Source organism: Phyllosticta citriasiana, assembly GCF_038021145.1.
Source record: "Phyllosticta citriasiana strain CBS 120426 chromosome Unknown IWZ02scaffold_3, whole genome shotgun sequence".
NCBI classification, from domain to species: domain Eukaryota; kingdom Fungi; phylum Ascomycota; class Dothideomycetes; order Botryosphaeriales; family Phyllostictaceae; genus Phyllosticta; species Phyllosticta citriasiana.
Genome location: NW_027117280.1, coordinates 1,713,582 through 1,734,505, shown reverse-complemented (window position 1 = coordinate 1,734,505; position 20,924 = coordinate 1,713,582). Strand labels below are relative to the sequence as shown.

At 55.5% G+C, this 20,924-nt stretch overlaps 6 protein-coding genes across 6 annotated transcripts; 3 read left to right on the top strand and 3 right to left on the bottom strand.

The window, feature by feature from the left end:
- Nucleotides 1–220: 220 nt before the first annotated feature.
- On the top strand, nucleotides 221–946 carry IWZ02DRAFT_430964 (uncharacterized protein; the record flags this gene model as incomplete). The annotated part of the gene is made up of 1 exon (XM_066766118.1): nucleotides 221–946. One exon carries the CDS (start codon nucleotides 221–223, stop codon nucleotides 944–946), a length of 726 nt encoding a protein of 241 aa, XP_066625455.1.
- Nucleotides 947–1,854: 908 nt separating this feature from the next.
- Nucleotides 1,855–3,891, bottom strand: IWZ02DRAFT_188447 (endoglucanase B). The gene is made up of 3 exons (XM_066762384.1): nucleotides 3,270–3,891; nucleotides 2,697–3,217; nucleotides 1,855–2,640 (listed from the first exon to the last, which is right to left on the bottom strand). Exons 1-3 carry the CDS (start codon nucleotides 3,619–3,621, stop codon nucleotides 2,176–2,178), a joined length of 1,338 nt encoding a protein of 445 aa, XP_066625454.1. The 5' UTR covers nucleotides 3,622–3,891; the 3' UTR covers nucleotides 1,855–2,175.
- Nucleotides 3,892–8,387: 4,496 nt separating this feature from the next.
- Nucleotides 8,388–10,507, top strand: IWZ02DRAFT_188481 (uncharacterized protein). The gene is made up of 2 exons (XM_066762385.1): nucleotides 8,388–8,938; nucleotides 8,989–10,507. Exons 1-2 carry the CDS (start codon nucleotides 8,497–8,499, stop codon nucleotides 10,251–10,253), a joined length of 1,707 nt encoding a protein of 568 aa, XP_066625453.1. The 5' UTR covers nucleotides 8,388–8,496; the 3' UTR covers nucleotides 10,254–10,507.
- Nucleotides 10,508–12,629, bottom strand: IWZ02DRAFT_188438 (uncharacterized protein). The gene is made up of 2 exons (XM_066762383.1): nucleotides 12,079–12,629; nucleotides 10,508–12,028 (listed from the first exon to the last, which is right to left on the bottom strand). The coding sequence occupies exons 1-2, from the start codon at nucleotides 12,483–12,485 to the stop codon at nucleotides 10,762–10,764; spliced, it is 1,674 nt and encodes a 557-aa protein (XP_066625452.1). The 5' UTR covers nucleotides 12,486–12,629; the 3' UTR covers nucleotides 10,508–10,761.
- A 117-nt stretch (nucleotides 12,630–12,746) lies between these two features.
- IWZ02DRAFT_188435 (T-complex protein 1 subunit alpha) lies at nucleotides 12,747–15,111 on the top strand. The gene is made up of 3 exons (XM_066762382.1): nucleotides 12,747–12,838; nucleotides 13,004–14,277; nucleotides 14,327–15,111. The coding sequence occupies exons 1-3, from the start codon at nucleotides 12,796–12,798 to the stop codon at nucleotides 14,723–14,725; spliced, it is 1,716 nt and encodes a 571-aa protein (XP_066625451.1). The 5' UTR covers nucleotides 12,747–12,795; the 3' UTR covers nucleotides 14,726–15,111.
- A 631-nt stretch (nucleotides 15,112–15,742) lies between these two features.
- IWZ02DRAFT_188433 (uncharacterized protein) lies at nucleotides 15,743–20,809 on the bottom strand. The gene is made up of 2 exons (XM_066762381.1): nucleotides 18,442–20,809; nucleotides 15,743–18,394 (listed from the first exon to the last, which is right to left on the bottom strand). Exons 1-2 carry the CDS (start codon nucleotides 20,684–20,686, stop codon nucleotides 15,858–15,860), a joined length of 4,782 nt encoding a protein of 1,593 aa, XP_066625450.1. The 5' UTR covers nucleotides 20,687–20,809; the 3' UTR covers nucleotides 15,743–15,857.
- Between the last annotated feature and the right edge of the window lie 115 nt (nucleotides 20,810–20,924).

Genomic DNA, 20,924 nt, shown 5'->3' with positions numbered 1-20,924 from the left:
CCGTCTCGGAACCCTAGCTCCACATCACTAGCTCCGACTATGGCTTCAATGATGACGACCTAACGGCGTGCGCATGGTCCTCGTCGCTATTTGCTGGTGTCCGGCTGCTGATGTACTTTTCGTTCTAAGCAGTCATGGACCCTCGTGTTGCGTACGCCCAGCAACCTGGACTCTAGAACACGTACGTTTGTTTTGTAGAAGCTTCGCATACGCCAACCCAATGACTTCGCTACCAATCACATGGCAGCATGACGCAGACTATGAAAGCGCCAGGATTGGTCGCGTCTTCAACTACCGCAGACCAAGCCAACATCCCATCGCCGCTGTCGAGGCTTCGGAAGAATCCCACATCGATGAAGCAGTCCACCTTGCCATCCGAAAGCAGTGCCGAATCTCTTCTGGCAGTCATTCATGGGCTACTGCGTTGAAGCCTGCTGAAGAAAGCCATCCTCCTGGCGCGGTTTCGTCTTTGCTCTTCAGCGATACCAGCCTCTCCAACGAGTGTACAAATCAAGGAGCGGCAAGCCCCAATGGGCTGCGCTACCGGGTCGACAACCCGTATGTCAACGAAGACGCAGATCTTGCCACTGTGCTCGAGGAGACCTTGACCACATTTCCGTCATCTCGGGTTCGAGTTCCAGGATTGGGACCAGCATCGCGAGGGAACTTTCGGCGCGCGGAGCTTCCGTCGTCGTCAACTATCCGTTTGCACAGTTGTCAGAGGAGGCGCACAAGGTCGCAGAGAGTTTGCAAACGCCGTCCATCGCGGTCGAGGCCGATATGTCCAGCAAAGCTTGTCGGATCAGCTGTCGGAAAGTTTGGTCGCATTGAAATTGTGGTAAACAACGCTGCCTTGGCAGTGAATGCGCCTCCGGAGGAGCTGACGCTCGATCACTGGGACAAGCTGGTCAACCTCAACGGACGTGGGGTCTTCCTCCTAACGTAGGCGGCGGTGAAGCACATTATCCACGGTAGCGGTCGCATTGTGAAAGTTGTGAGCGTCTCTTCAAGGGCCACTCCACCGATGCAAACTAGGTATCTATGCTGGGAACAAGGGCATGGTCCACTCTTTCACACGGTGCTGGTCCAAGGAGCTTCCCCCAAAATATGGTTGCACAGTCAATGCTGTGAGCCCGGGGCCAACAATGACGGAAGGAAGGATTCCTTGCAGCTGGCGAGGAGGCCATTAGATTCCTGCAACCGACCATCGATGCTACTCCAGTAGGAAGGAGGATGGCGGATCCGAGTGAGATTGCGTACGCTGTTGCCTTTTTGTGCGAGGAACGGGCCCTTTGGAGCAATGGAGAGTACCTGTTCGCGAACCGGTGGATTGTTTGTCGATTGAATAGGATAGCAATCAAGACAATTTCCCCATCTGGACCCAAGTGATGAGGTGAGGTGTGACCTTGAGAGGAGATGGGACAGTGGCACCGACCATGGCACCCCCAGATAAGGAAATTCAGGCCATGAGTGACGGAAGGGGTGTGTGTGGTGGCGATGTGAAAAGATTGTCATACCTGTGATACCGCGCAGGTCGAAGATACAGGTTGATGACGGGAAAGAAAAGCAGAAGTCGGAGTACCTAAGTGTACCCGGACATCGGCGTCTTCCATATTGCCGGCAGATGACGCAACGCCCACTGCGGCCACTAACCAAAAAAATGGTCGCTGCAACTCCAATGGACAGATCCGTACAATGGGGGTCGTTTTACAATATTCCGAAAAGTGCATGGAATTGATTCGTCGTCTTGGACACTCATGTTGTCGGAACATCTGCCAATCCTTCCTCGAGCACGCCCATCACACCAATTGTGCTCATCTAAAAAACCTTCCAAGCCCGATGCATGAATCAGGAGCTGCAGTGGCCCCATCTTGATCAGAAGTCAAAGTTAAGAGGAGCAGAACAAGTAGAAGGGAAGAAGTGAAGTAAGCATCAGACGTTAAAAAACAAAGGCTACGCTCAAATGGGCATGCCAGTGGTTACATGGAAGAAGTGAAAAGCAAAGTCATGGCTTCAAGAAGCACGAGTAGAAGAGAAATCCGGACCCCAGCATGCCTAAACCAGTATCATGTAGCCAGCCGTGAAGGGTACAAAGTCATCCCAGTTTGCGTATTTTGGGGAAAAGAAAAAGTCGACATGAATCGTAAGACGAGCCTTGCTCCCACATGAAGCTGTCTAAGACAACCTGACGCCATGTTCAGCTGCGTGTCTCCTGAACTTGGCTCCCGCAGTGGCATAAACAGTGTGCACCTGCGTGTGGAACACCGTGTGAATGTGTGTCTCGACGGCAGGTGCAGCAGAAGTTTGCTGCTTTGTAGAAGACGACGACGAGGAATCGGTAGCGACCGTCTGAAGCGTCGTCTGAGACACCTCGATTTTTTCGGCTGCCGAAACGGCCGACGAGGAAGAGGCGACCTGATAGTTGGAGGTGGCAGCGGCCATGACAACACTCGTGGTGGAGGCAGAAGGAGTCAAGTCCTTGCCACTGTCGGGAGGGCCGTAGTAGTCTCCAGCATCACACTTGTCGTCAATACCCTGGCACTTGTCGGTCAAGAGGTCGCACCAGGGCGAGCCGCTTGTGGGAAGCGACTTGGCATAGTCCCAGCAGTCAGCTTGTTGAGCCCAGCACTCTTCCGCGGCCTGAAATACGTGTCAGTGAGGATCGAGCAACTTAGTCGAGAGATGGAGAGTCATACAGCGTAGCAACCCGTCATGTTGTCATAGGCGGCGACCTCGTAAGCACAGAAGCCAGCCATCTCCAGAATGCAACCAGACGGCACTTCGCCCTCGGTCTGAGTAAGAGTGTTCTTGGAGACGGCAGCGTTGGCGCTGCTCACAAGCTTGGCGACAGGCGGGCCGGGAGTGTCGTAGGGAAGAGCAAGAGCCTCGGAGTAGACGTTGAACGTGACCGAATCGTCGCCCCAGTTGACGTAGCCTGGAATGCTGACGGTACTGTCGGGCTTCTTGTTGCCGTCGGAGTTGAGGAAGATCTGGGCGCAGCCGGTGTAGAACTGAGGGTCCTGAGGAGCGTCGTGGAGAGCCAGAATTTCCGGACGGGCGAGGTAGTAGCCGCCCTCAAGTCCATCTGGAAGGCTGACAGAGATCTTGCCTCCATAGACACCAGACTCGCCGTCGCCGCCAAGCTTCTGATTGCACCATTTGCCGGCGTCCGAATCGTAACCCTCATCCCAGATCTTGAACCAACCGTCGCCGACAGCTACTTGCGGTCAGAATAGTTGCAGCGTGGAAACAGGTGGAGCGGAAATTACCTGTGCTGTTGACAGCCGAGTCAACCTTCTTCAGGTAGACGGCACATGGGCCCTGGTGGCCTGGATCGATGGCACCCTTGGCGGCATCATTGGGGACAGAACGGAACTCAAAGGACAAGACAGCGGCATTGTGGACGGGGACAACGCGAGAGTTGCCCGATTCACCATTGTATCCACAAGCCAGAGCGTCGTCGCCAATGCTGATGGGGAAGCTGGCGGTAGCGGGATCCTTGCGCATGCGAATGCCGACACCATCGCCAGCAGAGGTTCCATCAACCCAGAGAGTTGTCATGACGGTGTGGGCGTCGACGGCAACAGCCGCAATGGTGGTCAAGGCGATTGGCAGCTTCATTCTGTTTGCCAGAATCCGGTCTCGGCGTTGTCAAGTTGAAGCAAAAGGACAGTGAGCCAGCTCGGAGGTGTTATGTGGGCGAGGGCGCAAGGACTCGAGGAGTTGGTTGCAAAGTCCGAGGGAGCGGAGACAGGAATGACAGGTCTACTGCCAGGACGAAGTGAGACTTGGAGGTCAGGAGGGAGGGCGTGCAAGAAAGGAACGTAGGATGAAGGAAGAAGAGAGAGCAAAGAGTGACTTGAAAAAGAAGGGCCGGGCCAGGCCAGGCTTGGACGAGGTAATATAGAAGGTCTGGACGTTGGGGAAAGAGAGACGGAAGGGAAAAGGAAAGGCAGAGACAAGAGTGGTGAGAGAGAGAAGGTGTGGAGAGACCATGATGACGGGCAGACAGGAACAGCGGGGCGCCAGAGCCGGGCAGCTGCATGGAGACGACCACAGTGGACCTTGTCATCCATTGCTGCAGTCGCAAATGACGGGCAGCAAGTTCAATCCTCATTGAATTCTATGTATCCCATGTAGAAAATTGCAGGCCGTCAGCGTTTGCAGGCAGGCGGTGGGTGTTGAGGTCAAGCGAAGCCGAGCCCGCGAGCCCGCGAGCCCTTGCGCGCCAAACCACCGACCCAGCCCAGCCCTGTCGCCCCGCTGCCCAGTCACCGGCCGCCGCTGGCCGCCCTGAAACAAACACCACAATGCCTTTTTCCCTGCCCATCATCACCTCGACTCTCTGTGTTCCAGCTCTTCTTGCCCAACCCACAACAACACCACCACCACTGACTCCTGTCTCTCCTTCGTTCCTCCTTGCCGCCCGTCGCCTCAAACCACCACCCACATCACCGCTGCCTGCCGTCCACGCGCCCGGTCGCCCGCCCGTTTGTCTGCATCGCGAGATTGCTCTGCATTCGGTACGATGGATGGATGACCTCAGGCACAGCTCGCAGCCGCTGGCCCCGTCGCACCACGTCGTCCGGGTCGGGCTTCTGTCAGAATTCATCTCACCATCTGCCGCCCCACTCCTTTTCCAGCACCCCCTGCCTCTCGCTGCGCCTGGCCCGCCGCTCAAGTCTAACTTCTAGTCGCTATCCACCCTTGGCGAGGCAACCTGCCACCATGCAACAATTCACCGTTTGCTGTTTGCTTCAGTCTGATCTGCGTCACTCTTAAACCACTCAACAAGCTTCTTGCGCTGCTGCTGCTGTCTACGGAGCCTCCAAGCCACTGTGCCACAGAGAGGCACGGAGAGGGGGCTGCCAAGGATCCCCAGCTTCACCTCGGGACGAGAGGCATCCCCTCGTCCTTTGACTGCCAAAAAGCCACGGCGCCCTGGAACTCCAACATGTGCCGATCACCATGTAGGCGCCTGTGAGAGCACACCATTGGCTATCATTCCGCTTTTCCAACAAGTCTTTCTCGTCAGGCCCCGGTGCCGGTCCCTTTTCATGGGAGCTGCCTATCAAGACCTAGCTACTTGCGCCTCCCGCCGCGATTGGACGGCAAATTCCGCAGAGCTGACCTCTTCAATCAAAAACAACCTCTGCCTGCTCCTTGTAGCGACACTTGACTTCCTTTTGAGACCACGAAGTCTAAACGAGTCTAGAAGAAAAGCCTGTGCGGCCGCTATTTTCGTACTTCTTTTTCCAACAGTCGCCACTCTGGGTTCATACCACAGTGGCAAGTGGAAACCAGGGATCGCAGTCTGCAACGGAGCTGCCGGGAAAACTTTCGGTCTCCCGTGCTGGCAGTCGATCACCAGCCAGTTGTTGGCCAGGTCTCATTTCAGTCAGTTGGTCCACAGGTACATATGGGAGGGAACAAGAGATAGCCTCGAGTGGGCGCACTTGTCTGCGGAAGGCTAACATGGTTGGTCTTGGATCTCTCCCCTAAACTCGCGTGGCTCGGAGACGTTCTACGACACAGTGTCTGGGAGTAGAACACGACATGGAACGGCTGTTGGTGGCGTTCAAGGTGTAGCACAGGCACCTCTTGCCGCGGAAGCGCAACGACTGAGCAAGAAAAGTGATGCACTCACCATTCCCAGGACAACACTGAGCTTTGGCCGCAAGCATGGACCAGGATCCTGAGCGGGAAGCTGTGTTCAACTTTCAAGATCATGGTTTCTCCACACTGCATCAATGGCCAATGCATTTGGGCGATCCGCGGAACGCTGAGCCTGATTGTCATCTCGACACTAGGACTACAAAATGAGCTTAGATTGTGCTCGACGCTGCGTAAATGCACTACGCATACGGCAACTTGTTTGCTAGATGTACGGTTTTCCATGGCCATACCGTATCTCGCACCGAAAAACCGGCCGTGGGCAAGCAAAGTCGTTCAGGTGTGCAGGTTTAGCAGCCCACCAAGAACGGGGGTTTAGGATGCCAACTAATCTCGGCGTTTGATTGATCCCTGTCCCACTCCGACCGACAACCAGGAACTGCCCCAAAACTTCATCAAAAAACTGAGACCTCTGATGACAACTGTTCCGGCCCGGAGGCCTGGTTGCAACTTCGACCGGGAGCGGGAACAGTCGCCCCGGCCCGTTTTTGCCTCCTCTACTGGCAAAAGCTTGGTCTTGATGCTTATATCCGACCCACGTGTTTTTGACCAGGCCCTTCGAGGTCGAAAACCTCAACCTGAGGTTCAATGTTGAGTTGCTCTCGCCAGAATCACTACCAAATTTCAAAGCGGCTGTACAAAGTGTCCGTCTGCTTGGATGGACAGCTCCTCGGCTTGCCCAAGCCTCGCAGACGTGTGCCTACACGTTAGCCTTTTAGGAATGCAAACACACTTCCATGGATCTTTAAATGAGCGGCAAAGTGGGTTCGCTCTCCCATCAGGCCTGACATGTCACATCCGACCCTCGCTCGGCGCACAAACACAACCCCTGCCCTAGCAACGGTCTCATACGTCAGAGGTAGTCTGTCTACAACATCAAGTCGTGCATACGACTAAAGGGGCAACCAGCTTCAGTCGGAAGGGTTGTTGGCTGCACTTCATGAACGCGGTTTCGCCACCGATGCGTCCTGATTGAAGATTCCAGCTGCCTGCAGATGCACGGAGATCGGCCTTCCCCGGATCCACTGCTTGAATTGAGCACTTGTCGCCGAAGTGCTTGCGCCACGACGCACATCAACAGACGGCCTCTGCTGTGTCTGTGCATCGCACGTCTAGAAAGAAGCGCCTTATCAATCCAGGCATAGGTCAGAGTCAACGCGGCCGATGAAAAAAGTAATGAGAAGAGGCGACTTTACTCACCGCCAGCATCACACGGCTTCATGGATTCATCATCAAAGCGGCTCTTTGTGCATCAATGAGTACTCAACTTACAATTGGAGCCTGGAGCCAATGCTTCAACATCGATTGATCAGCCCTCCATTTTCCACCCACTCTCTGCACCTGTCAGTCCAAGCGCCATGCAAATGTCCGCGTGCCGCCATTGCGTCCTCGATGATATTTCAAAGTCGAGGGAGATGTGCTCTTGAAAGCACATCAATGTATGTGAGAGCAGTGAAATAATCTGGCGAAATGCTGCTGTTGTGCTTGGGCATCGGCGCAGCTGCCGTGCTTCCCAAAGTCGCATCCGCCTCGTCCCGCTTGCCCCGAGATCATCAAACTTCTCCTCTTCCTTCCAAGCTCGGCCGAAGAATTTCTTGGAGACTACAGATTTTGGCGTTTACTGCTACCACGAACTCGACTTTCATATGGCCTTTCCTGTGGACAGAGGAGCAAGGCACTTGTGCGCGTGACACAATTTTCTTTGGGTCCAGGCTGAGATGATAATACCTTTTCCGGATCCTGAGGACGACCTTCTGGAAAAGAACAGCTTTGTGGGAGCCATGCGGGCCGATGCGTCGATCTGGTTTCTCCTTCCTCCATTGGTCTGGCCCAACCTCGCCGACTGTTCGTCGCCTGTTTCTCCTCCAGGTTCAAGTCTTGGCTAACCCAAGAGTCTTTTTACCCTTTGTTTCTCCGCTGAGTTTTGATTTTTTTTCCAGCACCGCGGAGTCGTAGCAGCTCGACGCTTCGTGGACGAGTTGTCTTGGGCAACGGGTTCGGTGTTTTCCTCGATTCCCACGGAACTCGGCGATGACTATGCGTCAATCTAGAACCAGTCCGCGTGCGCTCACTTCTAGTAATCGCCTTCCTACCCTTACAGTTTCCGCGATACAAACCATGGCTCAAGCCACCTCTGTTGAACTCGGGAGGTTATACTCATTTATGATTGGTCGCCCTAGCACAGTGTGCAATGGGATATCCCAGTTGGGTCTTGGAGCGGTAAGACGGTACACGTGTGGCTTTGCTTATTGCTTCTTTTGGTTAGACCACAAAGATGGTCCGCAACCACCAAGTTGGACCTTCTGTTTCCGACTCCAAATCTATGGATCTTTTGATCAAATGAGGCAGGGCATCGATCGCAACAATATGTTCAATGTTTCGGTTGAGATTCTGTCAGCAGTTCCAAGCGCCTTCGTTGGCGGCGCACGCTTAACTGTCAACGACATCCCTGACGTTGTCGCTTACCAACGGTTGGACAACGAACCCTTACCAGAGCTTTTGGCATCAACACATGAGCGGCGCTGTCGTACGAGCATACCCGAGAGCGGTCACCGGTGTTGGTCCGGTCAACATCAACTGTCTAGCATCGTCGGACTGGCTTGATGCCTGAAATTCCGAGCGCCGTCGTTGCTGTCTTCCAAGACTTTGCGCATTTTGCGCTGCAAATCCAGCACGAAGGCTGCACCAACGCGTCATGCTCTTCAAAGATTCTTTGCTCACGCATCAGGCCGCGCATTGCATTGGCACTATGGCCTCTCTACTGCGAGGGGTATATTGTGCAGTACCTGCCGCTTCTGCTGCTGAAGTCTCCAGGCCGTACCAATGACACACACACACACACACACACCTATGGCCTCTTACCCCATGCACCACACGAATCGTCCGCGACGTGCATCGACGTCCTCACGGCGGTCTGACACCTCGACCATCGCACTAGTATCAGGGGAGACGGAACGGCCGCGACGAGAGGACATATGGCGAAGGCGCGAACGCGAGCAGCACAGGAGAACAACAGAGCGGAGAGGACATTGGGAGCAGCTTGAGTCGAGAGAAAGAGAAAGACCGGACCAGACCAGGGGTATCAAGAGGGAGCATTTGGGACAGAAGGCGCGGGCACCTCCAGCTCCGAATCCTGCTCCAAATAAACCGCCTGTGGTGGGTTTCTGGGACCCCAGCCTCAGTGCCGTCCGGCGGCAGGCGGTGCGCCTGTGGGTATACACAACTGTAATTTTGATACTTTTCATTTTGTCTGTACTCTCAATCTGTAAGTCTGCCTATGGCTTCTCATTCAAAATTCGCGTACTAACAGGGCAGATTGGGGCGTCTTCTCGGATCTCCCTGAGAACCTCGGTACGCTAACCATATTTGTGGTGGATATGGATGGCGCACCACCCTACAATACCAGTGGACATAGGCCATTCGTTGGGCCCACAATGGTTGCGCTCGCCGAAGAGTACCGTGCTCAAGGTAACACCCTGGGCTTTACAGCCATTGCCGGAGACTCATACGACAATGACCCCGTCGCGGTTCGGCAAGCCGTATATGATTGGGAGGCATGGGGAGCTGTTGTCATCAACCCAAATGCCAGCGCCTTGCTTTTTTCCTCGCTCGAAAAGGGCAACAAGACATTCGATCCAGCGGGAGCCTGCCAATTTACGTACGTGGGCAGCCGGGACGAAACCAACATCAACAGCTTCATCCTGCCAATCATGGCCGACTTCTTGACAGCAGGGCTAGGTCGAGCAGGCAGGCAATGGTCGCAGAAAGCTTTGGACGCAGCCGCCGGCGACAAAGGGCCAAACAAAACACTGCTCTCGCACCTGCGCGACGCACCACAGCTGCTCAACCCGGGCATCGGCTTCTCAACCTACGACCTGCGTCCCTTCAATCCGCTGGTCGGGATCCCAGCCGTCAGCATCGGGCTCATCTACCTCGTCATCCTCTCCTTCTTCAGCTTCTCCTTCTACCTGCCCATCCACGCCAAATACATATCGCGGCCGGCGCCGCATCTCCCCGTGCTGAAGCCCCCGCACTACATCCTCTGGCGCTGGCTCTCCACAACAACAGCCTACATCTTCCTCTCGCTCGCCTACAGCAGCATCAGCCTCGCCTACGGCATCAACTTCAGCGGCAGCGGCGGCGCGCAGCGCGTCTCATCGACCTACTCGACCTCCCTCGCCTTCGGCAACAGCCCGGCCTACGGCTCCAACTCGTTCCTCGTCTACTGGGCGCTCAACTTCTTCGCCATGATGGCGCTGGGCCTGGCCTGCGAGAACGTGGCCATGATCGTCGGCGCCCCCTGGGTCGGCCTGTGGCTCATCTTCTGGGTCATCACCAACGTCAGCACCGCGTTCTACGATGTCGATATCGAGCCTGGGTTTTATCGTTGGGGCTATGCGTGGCCGCTGCATCATGTGGTGCAGGGCGCCAAGCAGATTCTGTTTGATCTGCATAGCCAGATTGGCATTAATTTTGCCGTTTTGATTGCGTGGGCGATTGTCAATACCGCTCTGTTTCCGTTTGCCTGTTGGTTTATGAAGTGGAAGAAGATGAAGGGCGTGAATGAGTATTGGCGCTAGGTAGTTTGTGTGGTTGAGATGAGGCAGCGGCGGATTGGCCGGACATTTTATGGAGGAATCAGTACATGTGTACAATCTGCATTTGAGGTTGAAATGTTGGAGCAGGGTCTCACCTGGGCGCGACACATGTTATGTTTGCACCATGGTAGCTGGCTCGGCGGCATGCAATTATTTAGGTTTTGGCAAGATTCCATCGCATGTGGTCAAAGAAGACAAAACCCGAACTCGCAAGGAAGATGACGATTTGATGAAGGTGGAAAAGGTGGTCGAAGCGCGTCATCGCTCAGGAAAATCGTTTTTTGAAACTCGTACTGCTTTTCCAGCCGCCGTTACCGGAAACCCGCTCTGCTCTCACCACATGCCCAAAATGCTAGGAAAACGTGACAACATTCAAAAGGTGGCGCCAGTAGCCCCGAAAACCACACCGCTTGGGATGACGCCGTAGCGCATCTCGTCCGAAACAACGACCCCGTACTCCTCACCCACCTCGCCGTCGAAGTGGAGCTGCTTAGTAGCTGCGGCCAAACATGACAAACTTCTTGGCCTTGCTCTGGCAGTTGGGGTTGATACACTTGGTCTCGCCCTCGACCAGACCCTCCTTTGGCTGCTCGTAGGGGATGCAGAGCGATTTGGCACCCATGGACGGGGCACGTGCATCCTGGGATGCGCCAGTGTTCTCCTCGTGCTTCTTTGCAGACAAGTCCTTGATCTCATCTTCACAAGGACCGCCGAGACAGTGGGGAATGACGCAGACGCCCTTGTTATCAAGGTGGGGAACAAAGTCGTTCCAGTCGCTGATGACCTTGCGAGCATTGTCAAAGGCACCCTTGGCTTTGGCGAAGAGGTCGTTTTGAATGGTTTCGAGCAGGGCAGGAATCTCCTTGGCGAGATCAGCAATGTCAATCTGGGGCTTGCCCTCCTGGTCGCGGCGAGAGACGGTGACCTTGTTGGCGGCAGCATCCTTGGGACCGAATTCGATGCGGAGCGGAACACCCTTGAGCTCCCAGTCGTTGAACTTCCAGCCGGGAGAGTACCCCTCGCGCAGGTCAGTCTCGACACGGACGTTGGCAGAGCGGAGCGTTGCAGCGATTTCTTTGACCTGGCCGTACAGCTTCTCGCGTTCTTCCTCACTCGTCTTGGCGGTTACGCCAACAGGAACAATGACAGCCTGGATTTCGGAAACGCGCGGGGGAATTACGAGACCCTTGTTATCAGAGTGCGTCATGACCATGACACCAATGGAGCGGGTCGTCAAGCCCCAGGAGTTTTGCCAAACATGGATAGGGGGCTTCTTGTGTTCTCCCTCCTTGATCGGGGTGGGGTCCTCGACGGTAATGTCAAACATCTTGGAAAAGTGCTGGCCCAGGCAGTGGCTGGTGCCTCCCTGAATACCGCGGCCAGTGGCCGGGATGTAGCCCTCGACGGTGGTAGTGTACTCGGCACCGGGGAACTTTTCATTGTCAGTCTTGACACCCTTGACAACCGGGACAGCGAGCAGCTCCTCGTAGATTCCGCGGTACCAGTCCAAGACCTGCAGCACTTCCTCGCCAGCCTGCTCGAGGGTCAAGTGCGCGGTGTGACCCTCTTGCCACAAGAATTCTCTCGACCGGATGAAGGGCATGGGGTGCTTGAACTCCCATCTGACAACGCTGTTCCACTGGTTGAGCTTGAGGGGAAGGTCGCGGTGACTGCGAATCTCATTTGCAAAGTACGGGTACATAGCCGTTTCCGAGGTCGGGCGGACTGCAACGGGTTTCTCGAGATCACTCTTGCCTCTGGGCCATGTTTAGCCCATGTTCATGTTAGATATTGGCGATTGACTCACCCCTTTGTGACCCACGCGACCTCGGCCGCGAAGCCCTCAATGTGCTCCTTCTCCCTCTGCAGGTTGTCTTGGGAGATGAAAATGGGGAAGTAGCAGTTTCTGACGCCAATGGACTTGATGCGCGTGTTGAACCAGCCCTGGATAGTCTCCCAAATGGCGAAAGACGAAGGCTTGAGAATATAGCAGCCGGCGACGTCGTAGTAGGCCAGCATGCCGCCCTTGGTCAGGACCTGCTGGTACCACTGGCCCAGGTCGTCCTCCTTGCGAACATCGATACCAATAAGAGCGGCACCCTCAATCTTCTTCTTGGGAGCCTGTTGCTGCTTGACCTTGGGCTCCTTCTTTTCTTTCTTCTTGTTCTCCTTCTTACGCTCAGGAATGTCCTGGACTTGCTGCGGTTCGGCCATGGCGGGGTATTTTGCGACAAATGAAGCCGTCTGTGGGGGTGGAGAGAGATTGACTCGAAGACGAAGGGGAGCGCGAAGGAGCTGCAGCGAGGGCGAGCGCAGGAGGAGGCGTGGGCAGAATTGTAGAGGTGAGTCAGGTCGCAGTTGGTGGGGTTGAAAACATTGGCCGACGCGGGCGGATCGCGACGCGCCCAAAAGGGAAGGCGGTGACGAATTTCCCTTAGCTAGCTGCCACTGACGGGTCCTCGTTCTCCGCCGACATCAGAGCGCGTCAACCTCCGCAACTCACCCCCTACACACCCAGCTCAAAATGGCCAGCTTGTTCGAGCAGCCGCGCAACGCCGGCACCCTCTGTAAGTCGATCCCCCTTGTTGACAGCCCTCCTGACGAGATGCGCCCCTCCTGCCATGCACCCTGCCTGGTCCATGTCAACAGCTCCGCTGGCAAACTTCCTTTTGCAATATTGCTGCCCCCTACGCGTCTCCCCTTGCGTCTGTCTGACTAACTCGTCCATGCAGTCCTCGGAGGTCAAAAAATCAGTGGCCAGGATATCCGCGACCAAAATGTCTACGCAACGCAAGCAATCGCCAGCGTCGTCAAGTCGTCGTTTGGTCCTTCGGGCCTCGACAAGATGATGGTGGACGACATTGGTGAGGTGACGGTCACGAACGACGGCGCAACCATTCTTTCCCTCCTCGACATCCAACATCCTGCTGGCAGAATCCTCGTGGACCTGGCAAAGCAACAAGACCGCGAAGTAGGAGACGGCACAACGTCCGTGGTGTTGATCGCCGCTGAGCTTCTGAGAAGAGCCAACGAGCTTATGAAAAACCGCATCCACCCTACGACCATCATCACGGGATACAGGCTGGCGTTGAGGGAGGCAGTAAAATACATGAATGAGAACATTGCCATGAAGGTGGAAAACCTCGGACGCGAGTCTCTGGTCAACATCGCCAAGACGAGCATGTCGTCCAAGATTATTGGCTCGGATGGCGACTTTTTCGCAAACATTGCCGTGGACGCCATGCAAGCTGTCAAGACGACGAGTGGAAAGGGGGAGGTCAAGTACCCTGTCAAGGCCGTCAACATCCTCAAGGCCCACGGCAAGAGCTCTACTGAGTCGTTGCTCGTCAAGGGCTACGCTCTCAACTGCACCGTCGCAAGCCAGGCCATGAGGACACGGGTGACCGATGCCAAGATTGCCTGCTTGGACATCAACCTGCAAAAGGAGCGCATGAAGCTCGGTGTCCACATTACCATCGATGACCCAGAGCAGCTGGAGAAGATCCGCGAGCGCGAGTCGGGTATCGTGCTGGAGCGCGTCGACATGATTTTGAAGGCCGGCGCCAACGTTGTCCTCACCACTAAGGGCATCGACGACCTTTGCTTGAAGCAGTTTATCGAGAAGGGTGCCATGGCCGTCAGGAGGTGCAAGAAGGAGGATCTGCGCCGGATAGCAAAGGCTACGGGTGCTACCCTTGTCTCCTCGCTGTCTGACCTCAACGGCGACGAGAAGTTCGAGCCTTCGCTGCTCGGTTCCGCTGAGGAGGTCGTTCAAGAGCGCATTTCCGACGACGAGTGCATCCTGGTCAAGGGAACCAAGGTCCACTCTTCCGCCTCGGTCGTTCTGCGTGGCCCCAACGAGTTCTCTCTCGACGAGATGGAGCGTTCGCTGCACGACTCGCTCATGGCCACCAAGCGGACCCTCGAGAGCGGCAGCATCGTCCCTGGCGGTGGCGCCGTCGAGGCGGCCCTGCACATTTACCTTGAGGAATGGGCAACCTCAGTCGTATGTATCCTTGCGTCTTGTCACAAACTACAAGACTAATCCATCACAGGGTTCGCGCGAGCAACTCGCCATTGGCGCCTTTGCACAGTCGCTGCTCACCATCCCAACCACGCTGGCCGTCAACGCTGCCAAGGACAGCACGGAGCTCGTCGCCCAGCTGCGCAGCCGCCACGCTGTGGCGCAGCGGGCGACGGCCGACGCGGGCGCCCACGCCTCTGCCGCCGAAAAGGACGCTGCAAAGCGGAAGGACTACAAGAACTACGGCCTCGACCTGTCGCGCGGCAAGCTGGTCGACCAGATCAAAGCGGGCGTGCTCGAACCCAGCATGAGCAAGGTGCGCCAGCTCAAGAGCGCCGTCGAGGCTTGCGTCGCTGTGATGCGCATCGACACGCTGATCCAGCTGGATCCCGAGACTAGGGGCGAGGAGGATGACGGCCACGGACACTAAGTGCAGAGTCGAGACAGCATGTTGAACTCGGAGAGAGGAGAATAGGGTTTGTGGGTCTGGTATGGTGTTGGATTGGCAATGGGGCATTGTCAACGGCGGCCGTCGCTCTCGAGCCCAAACAGGAGTGAGGCGCATGTGTGTGCGCATTTTGGCCCGAGCAAGGTAGATCAGACGCGTACGCAGACAGACAGGAACGAGTCAAAAAAGATGGAAAGTTGCATGCATGCATGGGATCCCATTCAATCAACAACAACATACATGGATCATGTAGCAATAGTAGTGACAATGTAAAAGAAGACAAGAAGACTTCAATACTGCTGAAATCAAGTCCCGCAGTGAGCCAGCCAGTCTGCACAGCGAGCCTGAAGTCTGAAGATGTGGTTTGCAAAAACAAAAAGGGGTGAGTTCAACAAAGATAGTAGTCATGTTACATGGCTCGATCAATCAATTATTCGTTCCATTGTGTATCTGTCATTCCGTTCCATACCGCATCAGAGCATAGCAAGCATAGCATAGCATAGCATTGCATGCGTGGCAGAGCAAGGCAGAGCAAGCAGAGCATCGCAGACCTAAACGAGACCATCCGCCAACCATCCCACCACTCATCAATCAATCCGTGCGCTGCCCCTCATGCGTCTCACAATCCCATTCGCATACCACGTCAATTCACCAATGTAGCCGCAACACCACCACTCCATGTGCCGCGAATTGGCACACCATCCATGCTACGACGACGAAGACGACGACGACGAGAAAGAGAGAAAATGGAACAGAGGAATAGTGTAGAAAATACATGGATGCAGAAGAGACACGGACGGGACGCATGCAAGCACGGGACAAACTTTTGCCATGACCAGAAGAGTAAGGGAGAGGAGAAGAGAAGAGAAGAGACGGACGGATAAACAGACAACGAGGCAGAAAGACAAAAGAGGAAGGAGAGAGAGGATATTGAGAATCAAGACGCAAAGCACCAAAGGGAAAAAGGAAAAGGGCAGTAGAGGATAAAACGAAGCGCTAATCAACGACAAAACAAAACCGCCGCCCACCGATCCGGAAACCCAAAGCGTACAACAAAGTGAAAAACTGCTGCGCCACTTGGTCTTCTACGAGGCCAAAGTAGCCATCATCTTCGTCAACCTTCCTTAAGCTGCGCCCTCAAGCCAACAACCTCGCGCCTCAGCCGCCAATTCTCCTTGCGCAGCCGCTCGCTCTCGCCCACAGACTCGGTGACCTTGCGGCGCAGGGCGTCAACGTCTTCGCCCGCCTTGCTGCTCTTGACGGCCTTGAGCACGCGCGCCAGCTCCTCGTTGAATTGCGAGTAGAGAGCCTCGTTTTCGGCACCCGCCTTGCGATACAGGTCGTCTAGGCCGCGGAAGCGGGATTCAGATACCGTCAGGCTGGAAGTAATGTCCTCGGCGAGGGTGGCGTTGCGTTCGCTGAGCGACGATAGCAGCGACGTTGTTTTGGATTCCAGCGCTGCGATGCGTGCGGAGAGCTGGGCTGTGTTGTTTGTGTTTCCGCTGGTGGCGGATGTGTCGTCGACGGACTTGGAAGTCTTCAAAGGTGCTGGACGGAGTCGCGTGGTGCTGCTCTCGGTCTGAGTGCGCGTCACCGACGGGCGGAGAGGGCTCGAGCTGTTGACAGTCCTGCTGGAGGCGAGTGAAAGACCAGAAAGCTCTTGTCCAATCTGCGAGAGCTCTGCCTGCAGCTCCTTCTCCGTATCCTTGATGGCGTTTTGCTCCTTCTGCAAACGCTCACGCAGCTTCTGTGGGCTTTGCATGCGCAGCTTCTTTGTAGGGCTGAATGTAACGGGAGCATTGACTCCGTTTGGTTTCGCGTCGTCACCTGCGGCTGTTGTGTTGCCAGCAGTCCTTGGCCGATTCACGATTCCGGGACGCTCAGACAAGGCGGTGGGGACAGAGCTGGCGGAATTGGAATGCTTGTGCAAACCAGGTATTCCGGAAAGACGGTTGACCGATGTGTCCGGCTTGCGGCGTGGACTATCTGGCGGGATATTTTCGGACATGGCCTTGCTACGAATCTTTGATGGCTGGCGCACGATTTCCTCCCTTTTCACATTCGGCTCGGAAGGCCTGAGCACAGTCTCAGGTCCAGGCAGAGTGCGAGGACGAGGAAGAGCGCTATTGGCGGCTGGAGACGGCATGTCGCGCTTGGCGGCTGGCATAGACAGACGAGAGGATGAGGATGTTGGTATGCCGGTTCGTCGAGTTGGTGAGGGAGTTGTTGGAATGCCAGAGTCACCCAAGTTTGGCTTTCGAGCCGCCTTGGGCGACCAGGACGGACTGGATTCTTGTGATGCTTGAAGGTCGAGGAGATCAGACAACGAGCTGCGGCGCTTCTTCTTTGGACTTTCGCGAGTCTCTCCAATGGTGGCAAGTGTCCGACCTGACGTTTCGTCGGCGAAAGCAAAGGCACCAAGGACAGTAGGACGATCCCGAGAGCCAGGGCGCTTGGGTGACAGCCGGGTGTCTTGGTCCGTCGAATGAGAGCGGACCAGAGGAGTAGCTTTGGACATGCTGGAAGCCTGTCCATCCGCGTTGCGACCAGATTTGCTCAAAGTACGCCACACGTGGCTAACCTTGGACTCAAGATCCGATTTGCTGTTTTCCCTGTGTAGATAGTTTCCAAATCCAAAGCGCTTCTTCAACGAAGTGTTGGAATTCAAAGAGCCAGCGATTTTACCGCTATACCTCGAGTTGGTGGATCCTTGGCTTGCTTGCTCGCTGCCACTGGACATTGGTCTACCAAAAAGGCCATCAACGTCCTCGATGAAGCGATCCAGCAGCGTGATGAAATCATGTGCGTTGCCTTCGGGCACCAGGACTTCGGCAAAAGCGGCAGTAATGATTCCGCGGTCTCCGTCATTACCAGTCCCTTCGAGAAGGTCAGCTAGAAGCTTGAGGCAGGCTCGCAATGCGCGCTGATTCTGGGCGGACAAGTGGTTCAAAACATTCTTGAAATGTTCTTCAAAGTCGCCTGGATACAAGTCAGGCTGCGACTGCAAGGAGCGCAGCACCTCGACAGGCACGACGAGTCCGACGTTCTCCCTCCAGGCGACGTGCAGAAACTTTTCAAATGACTTGAAGAGTACGTCGACCGGCTGTTGCGCGGCGAGATCAATGTTCTTGGGGTCCTCAAGAAGGGCATTGTAGAGCTCATTCACCGCCAGTTCGTCGGCGTTGGCTCTGTTTCGAATAGTTCGGCCGACAACATTGCCCTTCCGGGCGTGCAGAGCAAGAACATAGGCCGCTAGGGTATCCTCCAGTTTGAAGAGCGGGTCGTTTGCCAGGTCCGGTAGAGCAAGTGACGTCTTGCTCGTATTCGCATCATCCCTCGAAGAAGGGCGACTTGATGGTTTGTGAGGACTGGATGGTGCCGGGGGAAGGCGAGGGATCTCCCCGAGGCTTGGAGTCGGCCTGTGCAGCCTGCGAGAGCTACCATAGTCTCTCATGCTGCCGCCAAACAAGCTGGAGAGCATCTTAACAGGAGACCCACGACCAGAGCCTGTCCGCTCAAGAGCTGGAGATTCTTCTTCTGGAGCTTGTGTGCGGACCTTGAGGGAATTCAGAACCTGCTGATTGCGCTGCAAGAACACTGCAGTCAAATCTGGATTGCGAATCTGGTTGCGCATTTGCATGTAAATGCCCACTGGTTCGGTTAGCGCATGCAAAGATTGTTGTGTAATTGTCACTCACCTTTCTTTGTCAACAATGACAGAATCTCTTCTGCAAGAATTCGATCGCGCGATGCGAAACCATTCAAGCCCTCGAGCTCCAGATAGTGCATTCCACCGCTGGCAGGCGTCACCGAAGCAACAACCTCGACCCCCTGGTCACCAGGCTTGATGGCTTTTGGGCCCTTGGGTGGATCAAAGACAACCCTGACACGCGCCGGCTCTCTTCTGCCTTGGTGTACCTCCAGATGGCCGTCTTCGAAAATGGCGGAAAAAACATTAATGTCACCAGTCTGACTGCGTGCCTCCCATTTTGTGCTTTCGCGCTCTGCCTCTGGGAAGCGGTATTCCACACGCGCTTTTGCCGTCTCTTCCAGCCATCTGGAGGCCTTGCCTTCGTAGGAACCTTGCAACAGGAACATGCACAGGGAAGACGCGTTGATGGACTTGCGGGCCTTTGGTGTTTGTTGAGTCTGGTCTCCATCTTGGGCGCCGTCCGAGTGATGCATTTGCACCATTGTGCCACCATTGACTTCTGTAAACCAGACATTGCTAAGTTTCATGGGCTTCAGGAAGATCAGCTGAGTGGCGATCTGAGGTGTTTCATCGAGGGGAACACTAGGGTTGTCGATTTCTGCAAGGAGGCCACGAGCAGACATGGTCTTGTGTCCAGACTTGCCGAGGAGGACCAGCGCATCAGAGAAGAGGAGCAGGATGCCGTGAATCGCACCTCGGACGTTAGGGTCATTCCTGTACGGCGGAGGCAGCTCGACGACGTCCATTGCCGTGATGAGGCGGCCTTCGGGGTTAAAAGTCTGCGGCCAGAGTGGGATCAGGTGCCGTAATCGCTCAATGACCTTTGAAATCTGGCCCGAGGGTGAGTCGCGCGAGCAAATCTCCGAGACAATGTCGCGAGCCTTGAGAAGGGGACGCAGAGCTGGATGTCGCAGAGGCAACTGCTTAACTAGATTGTCAATGAAGAGACTGTATCGTGGGAGCCGCTGAACTGGCTCAATGAGCATCGACATGAGTCGTTGCTCGCCCTTTTCTTGCACTCGTTTGGAGAAGCTGGATTCGGTTTCTCGGAGGAATATTCGTAGATACTGGCCAAACTCGGCATGCGCTTGGATGTAGTCGGTGTAGCAATCTGAGAACTTGGGGAACCAGTCGACAAGACAGTCGGCAAAGGGCAAAACGCCAGTGACATCTCCTTGCTCTCCATCTTTCGATTGACCTTCTGGGCTGGCGTCTGTTGCAGTTGATTCGATGTCTTGAATGGCGTCGTTTTCCGACTCCTCTATCACCCTTCGGATGTCGTCAAGAAATGCCGTGTTTTTGGCGAGGATGTCGTCGAGACTGGGCGGGAACAATCCTTGGAGAGCCTCTTCTGTTGGGCTTGAACTCTCTGGACTTTTGCTGCGTGCTTTTTGCCGAAAGTCCTCGGCGACACTGTGAAGTAGATCATAAAGCTTTCCAACGTAGCTCTCCTCGGTATCGACAAACTCTATTAATTCACGGCGCAAGCTTTCTTTTTGCTGCTTTGAAAAGGTGTTGGAGCGACTCAAGCCGGAAGGCCTTGAGGGTGCGCGTCGCAATCTCGAGGTTGGAATGAAGGCTGGCTGTCCAAAGGGCTTGATCAGAGCGGCGTACTTGGCGTAGCGGGCTTTTATGACATCTTCCTCGGTGGCCTCATCAGCAAGCACGGATTCGCGCAAGCGATCGTCGACGTCGTGCACGGAGCCAGGCGGCAGGACCACGTCGACATCCTGCCATGACACGGACTGCTCAGTGTGTGCGAGCTTGATGTCACGAACGACTTCTGGGGTGTTTTCGACCTTGAGCATGCGGCTGGCCAAGATTGCGGCGTGGGCGTCGCTGAACAGCTCGGGGGCGGAGGGCAGCTTGCCGATTGTGTTGAATTTGGATTCCCATGTTGATCTCACGACCGAGGGCAGCTCATGAAAGTACTTGTAAATGCTGTAGGCAAGGGCGCGCACAACTTCGTCGGCCTGGTCTTCACGGGGCAGACACTTGACGGCAGCGTAAAAGTGGGAATCGGGAGATATTGTAAGGCGCGGATATGCTTGCAGGCCGGCGGGGGTGTAGATGTGTATTTGCAGGCGGGCAGCGTGGGAGGTTAGGGTGGCGTTTGGCGGAGGGCCATGGAAGACGAAGATTGGAGCATTTGAGAGCAGGTCGTCGGTGGTGAAGAAGAGGTCTCTGTGGTCGGAGTGGAGAGCTGGCGGGGGCTGACTGACGAGGACCATGGTGATGGCCAATTGGTGAGAGAATCAGAGGGCAGGGCAGGTCGGAGAAGATGTAGAGTGGAGAAGGAGGCTGGTGGCGGAGGGGCCATTCGAGGAGCGGAGGAGGGTGGAGCGGTCGGGCGGTGGAGGCGGATGATGGTGTTGTTTATGGTTCTGTTGGATTGGTGAAGCGGGATTCGTGTGGCTGGGGACATGCACGGTCGCCGGTAGAGATAGGGCAGGGAGCCCCTGCGGCAGA

Coding starts and splice junctions, on each gene's coding strand:
- IWZ02DRAFT_188447 (XM_066762384.1), bottom strand. CDS start 3,621: ATGAAGCTGCCAATCGCCTTGACCACCATTGCGGCTGTTGCCGTCGAC. Junction 3,218..3,269: donor CTCGGCTGTCAACAGCACAG/GTAATTTCCGCT, acceptor GACCGCAAGTAG/CTGTCGGCGACGGTTGGTTC. Junction 2,641..2,696: donor ACATGACGGGTTGCTACGCT/GTATGACTCTCC, acceptor CACGTATTTCAG/GCCGCGGAAGAGTGCTGGGC.
- IWZ02DRAFT_188433 (XM_066762381.1), bottom strand. CDS start 20,686: ATGGTCCTCGTCAGTCAGCCCCCGCCAGCTCTCCACTCCGACCACAGA. Junction 18,395..18,441: donor GTCATTGTTGACAAAGAAAG/GTGAGTGACAAT, acceptor TAACCGAACCAG/TGGGCATTTACATGCAAATG.
- IWZ02DRAFT_188438 (XM_066762383.1), bottom strand. CDS start 12,485: ATGGCCGAACCGCAGCAAGTCCAGGACATTCCTGAGCGTAAGAAGGAG. Junction 12,029..12,078: donor GTCGCGTGGGTCACAAAGGG/GTGAGTCAATCG, acceptor AACATGGCCCAG/AGGCAAGAGTGATCTCGAGA.
- IWZ02DRAFT_188481 (XM_066762385.1), top strand. CDS start 8,497: ATGACACACACACACACACACACACCTATGGCCTCTTACCCCATGCAC. Junction 8,939..8,988: donor TTTGTCTGTACTCTCAATCT/GTAAGTCTGCCT, acceptor CTAACAGGGCAG/ATTGGGGCGTCTTCTCGGAT.
- IWZ02DRAFT_188435 (XM_066762382.1), top strand. CDS start 12,796: ATGGCCAGCTTGTTCGAGCAGCCGCGCAACGCCGGCACCCTCT. Junction 12,839..13,003: donor GCGCAACGCCGGCACCCTCT/GTAAGTCGATCC, acceptor TCGTCCATGCAG/TCCTCGGAGGTCAAAAAATC. Junction 14,278..14,326: donor AGGAATGGGCAACCTCAGTC/GTATGTATCCTT, acceptor AATCCATCACAG/GGTTCGCGCGAGCAACTCGC.